This window comes from Coregonus clupeaformis, unplaced genomic scaffold (assembly GCF_020615455.1).
Source record: "Coregonus clupeaformis isolate EN_2021a unplaced genomic scaffold, ASM2061545v1 scaf0282, whole genome shotgun sequence".
NCBI classification, from domain to species: Eukaryota; Metazoa; Chordata; class Actinopteri; order Salmoniformes; family Salmonidae; genus Coregonus; species Coregonus clupeaformis.
In genome coordinates, this window is record NW_025533737.1 from 462781 (window position 1) to 470952 (window position 8172).

The 8172-nt window shown below is 40.8% G+C and overlaps 1 protein-coding gene across 1 annotated transcript; it reads right to left on the minus strand.

Annotated features, from left to right (window-relative positions):
- Positions 1–402: 402 nt before the first annotated feature.
- Positions 403–6700, minus strand: LOC123484353 (ferritin, lower subunit-like). The gene is made up of 4 exons (XM_045214583.1): positions 6567–6700; positions 6196–6342; positions 1642–1765; positions 403–1350 (listed from the first exon to the last, which is right to left on the minus strand). The coding sequence occupies exons 1-4, from the start codon at positions 6666–6668 to the stop codon at positions 1199–1201; spliced, it is 525 nt and encodes a 174-aa protein (XP_045070518.1). The 5' UTR covers positions 6669–6700; the 3' UTR covers positions 403–1198.
- Positions 6701–8172: the final 1472 nt, after the last annotated feature.

Genomic DNA, 8172 nt, shown 5'->3' on the forward strand with positions numbered 1-8172 from the left:
AAATGCATTCCAGGTGACTACCTCATGAAGCTGGTTGAGAGAATGCCAAGAGTGTGCAAAGCTGTCATCAAGGCAAAGGGAGGCTATTTGAAGAATCTCAAATATATTTTGATTTGTTTAACACTTTTTTGGTTACTACATGATTCCATGTGTTATTTCATAGTTTTGATGTCTTCACTATTATTCTCTAATGTCAAAAATTGTAAAAATAAAGAAAAACCCTTGAATGAGTAAGTGTGTCCAAACTTTTGACTGGTAGTGTATATTTTCTTTGCGGTTATACTTAAACATTTTTTTATAACAATCTACCACAGGCTGTATGGCAGTCGCAAGTAAAACAAACCTTCGCTCGACAGTGACCCAGGAATACCAGGACCCCCCAAAATAAGACAACGCCATCTATACCAGTAGTGTTACTTTTATTCAAATTAAACTAGATTAAATCCTTCAGAACATATTTAATGATATGCTGCTTTTTAAAAATGAAACTAGGTGTAACACAGCATTGATTCATAAATATGTAGGAATGCACAACACAATGAAGCATATATATTGCTGGAATGCTTGATCAACTACGGCAGAAACCAAGTTGACTTATAGCACCAGGGTTGTTTAGGTGAACAGACACCTGGGGCGGTTGATTTGTGAGTTGCCCTTCATGCCCGCTCCCATACCCTATAATTCTGTATTTCTTTGTGACTCATTTGTATACAAGTAGGCCAGAAAAGCCACATCCCTGATTGGCAGATGAGTGGCAACCCTGATTAGAAGCACCTGCTGCACATCGTTTGTTCTTTAAAAATGCTGTTTTGAATTAAAAGAAAACTGTACCTACACACTTAAGGATGTAAAGCCGAAACGTCTGTGTACGCTATCCCTGATGCAGTGAAAATAAAGCGTACTATTTGATGTTCTAAATTATGTGATTTTTTTTTTAGTGCGAACCCATTACACCTTTTGTCAGTGGTAACCACTGTTCACATCAGAAGTGGTAAACGGGTGTTATTGAGGTATTCAACTGTTCCATTATCTTGCATTGTTCTCTGTACGTACTGTAAAAGAGGTATGTGGTTCTGTTGCTAAATCACACTTTAGTGCTACTTGTAACGGAAATGCATGCACAGTTAGAAAGGACGTTCTGCCCAGCACAAGACTCCAGTCCCTGTTTGAAAGCTGTGCTCTCTTCTTGCTGTGGGTCTTACAGGGTGTGTTTGTCAAACAGGTATTCTCCCATGGAGCCATGGGTCTCAGAGGAAGTGAGGCGGGTCAGGCTGCCCAGATGGTCGCCCAGCTTCTTGATGGTGTCGTGGCTGTCGGACAGGAAGTGCTGCTCTAGGAAGTCAGACAGCTAATGAGGAAGTAAATTAAAAGTAAGATTGTATTGTAATGCCCGGTTGCAACAGACACAGCACAGCATTGATATCATAGTGGTAGATGCATCCTGCAGGTATTCCTTCAACATTCGATCTGTTCCTCCTTCTCCATATTTGATCTGTTCAAATCACTAACAGACCAACATAGCTGTTATGAGCTTCAGTTATACATAGCTATCATATACATCTGATCTAATAACACTGTAAACATCCATTAAAATATGCACAGCAGTTAATCACAATGGGATAATTATCATGGACTTACATGGGGGGTCAGTGTGAGTATTGGCACCACGGTGCACCTCGAGGAGGGACGTGTTGAGGGTTTTCTGAAACTCCAGGGAGAAGGTGATGGCCTCCAGGCCACTTCGCCAGTCCTCCCTGCTGGGTTTCTGAAACAGAGAGACAGACAGCGCATTTCAAGGAATCAGTTTGAGCAAGGCAAGGCCCAGAACCGCTAATCTAGATCACAGAGTAGTTATTTGGGATGCATCAAGCAAAGTTATTTGTATATTAGTGATTCTTCACAGTTCTCCTGCAATGTAGTCAAACAGGCACAGTGACTTGGGTATCACAACTGCATGTAGGGGCCCTGACAAATCCGCGTTGAGGAACACGCTGACGGAATAACGGAATCCAAACATTAAAACGGAATACAGTCAATGCATTCTAGCGCCTCCCACATTCCATTCCACTTTTTAAGAGGTTTTAAAAATAGGTTATATTTGACTCAACATTCCATTACATACATTAAGGCATTGTTGGCAGAATAGATGGATGCAGCTCAATACATTTCTTGATAGTCCCAAAAATATTGCTATCAGGTTGTAAATCCCAGCTGGCCTGGTACCTTGTTTGCTGCCTCCATTCGGGATGCACTGATCAACAGGACTAAAGTTCCCAAAATGTAAGAGGACTCCTGTGGTATTGACATACATGCAGAAATCCAGTCGCTGCACAGCTATTTTCAGGTCTCTCCAGAGGTGTTCGATCAGGTTCAAGTCCGGGCTCTGGCTGGGCCACTCAAGGACATTCAGAGACTTGTCCCGAAGCCACTCCTGTGTTGTCTTGGCTGTGTGCTTAGGGTCATTGTCCTGTTAGAAGGTGAACCTTTGCCCCAGTCTGAGGTCCTGAGCGCTCTTGAGCAGGTTTTCATCAAGGATCTCTCTATACTTTGCTCCGTTCATCTTTCCCTAGATCCTGACTAGTCTCCCAGTCCCTGCTGCTGAAAAACATCCCCACAACATGATTCTGCCACCACCATGCTTCACCGTAGGGATGGTGCCAGGTTTCCTCCAGATGTGACGCTTTGCATTCAGGCCAAAGAGTTCAATCTTGGTTTCATCAGACCAAAGAATCTTGTTTCTCATGGTCTGAGAGTCCTTTAGCTGCCTTTTGGCAAACTCCAAGTGGGCTGTCATGTGCCTTTTACTGAGGAGTGGCTTCCGTCTGGCCAATCTACCATAAAGGCCTGATTGGTAAAATGCTGCAAAGATGGTTGTCCTTTTGAAAGATTCTCCCATCGCCACAGAGGAACCCTGGAGCTCTGTCAGTGACCATCGGGTTCTTGGTCACCTCCCTGACCAAGGCCCTTCTCCCCCGATTGCTCAGTTTGGCCGGGCGGACAGCTATAGGAAGAGTCTTGGTGGTTCAAACTTCTTCCATTTAAGAATGATGGAGGCCACTGTGTTCTTGGGGACCTTCAATGCTGCAGAAATGTTTTGAAACCCTTCCCCAGATCTGTGCCTCAACACAATCCTGTCTCGGAGCTCTACGGACAATTCCTTCGACCTCATGGTTTGGTTTTTGTTCTGACATGTACTGTCAACTGTGGGACCTTATATAGACAGGTGTGTGCCTTTCCAAATCATGTCCAATCAATTTAATTTACCACAGGTGGACTTCAAGTTGTAGAAACATCTCAAGGATGATAATTGGAAACAGGATGCACCTGAACTAAATTTCGAGTCTCATAGCAAAGGGTCTGAATAATTATGTTAATAAGGTATTTATTTATTTTTATACATTTGCACACATTTCTAAAAAACGGTTTTGGCTTTGTCATTATGGGGTATTGTGTGTAGATTGAGGACATTTTGATTGAATCCATTTTAGAATAAGGCTTTAACGTAACAAAATGTGGAAAAAGGGAAGGGGTCTGAATACTTTCCGAATGCACTGTATATGGAAAAATACACGTTTTAAAATGTAGACCAATCGATTGGTCGAAAGAACAGACTACTTTCGTACAACCAATATATTTTTGGGTCAGGAAAAGCCCTACAGAGAAGTAACACTAAGCTAGCTAGGATAACATTAGATATTTGCATGTTATGTACTGGACGAGGGCTAGCAAGCGGTTTTCAAAACAACGGGATTACCAACTTGAGCAATAAGATCTCAGCTTGCTAGATAGCAAAGCCAACCGAATATACACCTTAGCAAACAATCATTTTGTAAACTAATGTTAGCTTCAACTAACATGACAAGTACATAGACCTATTTCTTTGTAAAACAATGTTAGACAAAGTCTATGATATTAGCCAGAAGGCTCTGCTGCTAGCTAGCTAACCAGTCAAGTCTTTTGAAGAAGCTAGCTATCTAGCATCATCTTTGTAGTGGTTATAATACATGCTGAAACACTAGTTTTCAAATTTCTAAATTTTCACAAGAGCATTGCTGTAGCGTTTAAATTCTGTGAATGCCATTTAGTAATTTTAACGAATTCTATCCATATTTAACGAGATCTCCCTGTTGGCAATGCCTGACAACGCACTGGAAATGGCTCCCCTGATAAGAAGAGGGCTTGGAACATTAGAGCGTGAAATTTGCATTGAGGGAATTCGACAATATTCAAAAATGTATTGAACTTAGTAGGAAATCAACTAAATGTATATATAATAATTCATTAAATTTGCCCAAGTTAACCCTATCAGTCCCTAGACCCCAGCAAAATTGGCTTTTGATTTATCTGACTTTCATTTATTTGCATGTCCAGCCCTTATACCGGTATATTTTTTATTTTACCTTTATTTAACTAGGCAAGTCAGTTAAGAAAAAAGTTATTTACAATGACGGCCTACACCGGCCAAACCCGGACGACGCTGGGCCAATTGTGCGCCGCCCTATGGGACTCCCAATCACGGCCGGTTGTGATACAGCCTGGAATCGAACCAGGGGGTCTGTAGTGACGCCTCAAGCACCAAGATGCAGTGCCTTAGACCACTGCGCCACTCGGGAGCCTCACAATGAAGTGTTTTAACATTTATTTTCAGGACAACCTGGGCTACAAGTAGAACACAAAACAATGACAAACATTTGCATTCATGAGTTTTAATTGACAAATGTCAATTTAAAAAAACAAGGTCCGCCAAAGCAAAAACACGAAAAAAATGAATTTATATGAGTGCTGTATGTATTGAAATTGTTTGCTCACTGGAAAATGAATATCCAACTAGTCAGTGACAACTGTGTGGAGTTTGTGACAGCAACTAAGTGAGCTTATTACAGTATTATAGACACTATGTCCTTGGATTTCCTATGATCTTCTAACGTTTCTTGTGTAGCTTGTGAACGTCAGAGCAAAACATGTTACATGTGCGTGTTTGTGACAGTCTCAGTTTTTCATAGATAGCTACAAACTACTAAAAGAATAAACCATTCGGACTCTGTAGACGTTTTTGTAAAAATACCTGGCCCTGGGCCCCTTCGGGATCCACCCTTGTTTTACAAACACCGCTCTAGCTCAGCCCCCGTTATTTACACGAACTAATGGTTGGTACCAATGGATGCAGAAGATGTTTAAAAGGGGTTAGAAGTCAAAATCGTGCCAGCGTCACGGTGGGACTCATTCGGTTAATAAGACATGAACAGAAAGCATGTGATTCTGTGTGTTGTGTGCGGTGCGAGCATATGCCTAGTCTACGCTTTTCATAGCCATTAGCGATAACGCTAATTGTCTGCTGGTGGATGGAAAGGCTTTCCCAAAAACCTTATCAATTAAATGTTAACTACAAAGTTGCCAATGCCTACCTGGCAGAAGGATATCATGATTATTTTCATTAATCCCGTGGTCATTTGTTCTGCAAACCCTGCAATCACATGAGCACTACAGAAACACTGGTAACCAAACAATGGTCTCTGGCTGGTGGGCATTGCATTTACGTCATTTAGCAGACGCTCTTATCCAGAGCGACTTACAAATTGGTGCATTCACCTTATAGCCAGTGGGATAACCACTTTACAAAATGTTTATTTTTTGTGATTTTTTTTTTTTTTTGGGGGGGGGGGTAGAAGGATTACTTTATCCTATCCCAGGTATTCCTTAAAGAGGTGGGGTTTCAAGTGTCTCCGGAAGGTGGTGAGTGACTCCGCTGTCCTAGCGTCGTGAGGGAGCTTGTTCCACCATTGGGGTGCCAGAGCAAGGCCAATGCCTACCTGGGTAACTACATTTCTTACATTTTTCTCAGATCTCAAAAGTGGTCTCCTGATGTGATTTAAGCATTGTTGTAGACTTAGAAAAACAACAAAACTGGATGTTCTATAAAACATTTTTTGATTTTGAGATCAAACTTGAAAACAAAAATTGAAAAAATGGTCCTGGGAAAACAAAAATGGAGAAAAGCGGAATTTGGGAAAAAACTGAATCAGGCCAAACATTTAACTGATTTTTTAGGGCCCTATACATGGGTAAATTATGATAGTGAGGGAGAGGGCAATTCCAGGACAGTAAATTCAGCTGCCAGTCTCAGGTACAAAGGCCTTAAAAGCAAAATAGGAGTGAGCATGTTTTGTAGTTAACCGGGGAGAAATAGTGACTTACAGCGATGGTCTGAAGGAGAACGCGACCACCTCTCATATTCTGGTATTCCAGCAATTTCTCTGCTTGCACCCTCTCCTTCACAGAGCACTCCAGGAAAAAACTAGAGAAGCTGGGCAAAGCCACGTCGTCCCTGTCGAAATACATCCCCTAGGAGAGAACAGAGAAATAAAACATGAAATACACATTGGATAAAAACAGGTCAGTAACATCAACAGATCACATGTTTTTATAACATGCAGGAGCACAGAGGAGAAAATAGCCAGTGACATCAATAAGGGATCATCGCTTTCACCTGGATTCACCTGGTCAGTCTGTCATGGAAAGAGCAGGTGTTCTTAATATTTTGTATATACATATTATATAGATCATACCAGGGAGAGGTATGTGTAGGATGCAGTCAGCTTGATGTTCACCAGCTTGTTGATGTTCACCTCACTCTCTGGGTGGAAGTTGTGATTTACCTGCGACTGCATCTCTGAAATGGCAAAATAGACATGAAATTAACTAAAAGATAAATAGGTCACTGGTATGAAATATATACTGACTAATTTAATAAACCATATGTTCACCCACACCATTACTAGTAACTAGCAACTTTCTTTTCTGCAATGAAACAAAGGCATCGATTTTAAATAATAAGCGTAGTCTTTGGAGTTATGAAATCATAGCTAATATAACTCATGTCTACATGAAGCGGAGTCCGTGCAGCTGTATGTATAGCCTACTCATTGTAAATGTTGCAATTACGTTAGGCAGCCCTAGTATTTATATATCATATCAGGGTTTCCGGCAGCATTTTAATTTAATGGGCATTTGAGGAATTTACTGGACCCATAACCCAATTAGGGTCGCACCCACGGTGCTCAGAATGACAGAAATCACATTTACATTATGGTTATTCATCTTAACAGAACATGCAACTCAAGGATGCAACGGTGTGTGTCCTTCTTACCGAATTCCGATGCGCACTTTGATGATAGAATAACTGCCACATGTACTTTTCCTCAGCCAACAAGACGAGTAACGAACAGCAAAATCACTAGCCTATGTCAATCTAATATCCCCTATAGTAGAAAAGTTGACATTCTATTGGTCAGCTTGTCGTTTTGTGCGAGAAAGAAATGGCCTATTCCAAACAGACTCTGGGACAGTTGTGGGACGATAAAAGCAATAAGGCTGATGCAATAGATCTGAACGATTAGCTTAAAATGTTGATAAATTTATTTATTCACGTTATAAGCGCAGCAATGAGCACAGGCAGTAGGCTACGTGCAAATGTTTGTTCCATAATACAATTGGCGGGAAAACACCGGGCAAAAGCGCACCAACACATTGTCAAAAGCGCACCGCACTGCGAGCGGTTTCATGTGACAGAGATGAAAATATCCGTTAGAAATTTTGAAAGAGGGGAGATCTAAAGATGCAACAACTAGCGTGGGTTGCTAATATGACTATTACATGCACTTGAATGGGAAGCACACTTTAATTACCAGTTGAGAAATAAATAGTAGGCCTAGCCCTTTTTAATTGTTGCCATCAAAACTGTTTTTAACCTCTTATGGATCTGACCCTTTTTTTTTTTTCAATTTGCCTAAAATGACATACCCAAATCTAACTGCCTGTAGCTCAGGACCTGAAGCAAGGATATCCATATTCTTGATACCATTTGAAAGGAAACACTTTGAAGTTTGTGGAAATGTGAAACTAATGTAGGAGAATATAACACATTAGATCTGGTAAAATAAAAAAGTGTTTTCTATTTTTATTTTTTGTTCCGTCATCTTTGAAATGCAAGAGAAAGGCCACAATATAATATTGCAGTTTAGGCGGAATTTAGATTTTGGCCACTAGATGGCAGCAGTGTGTGCAAAGTTTCAGATTGATTCAGTGAAGCATTGCAATACTGGACTATTTTGTATCAAGTCTGCCAAAATGTGCCGAATTGGTCAAATTATACATTTATGTACACAACTATAG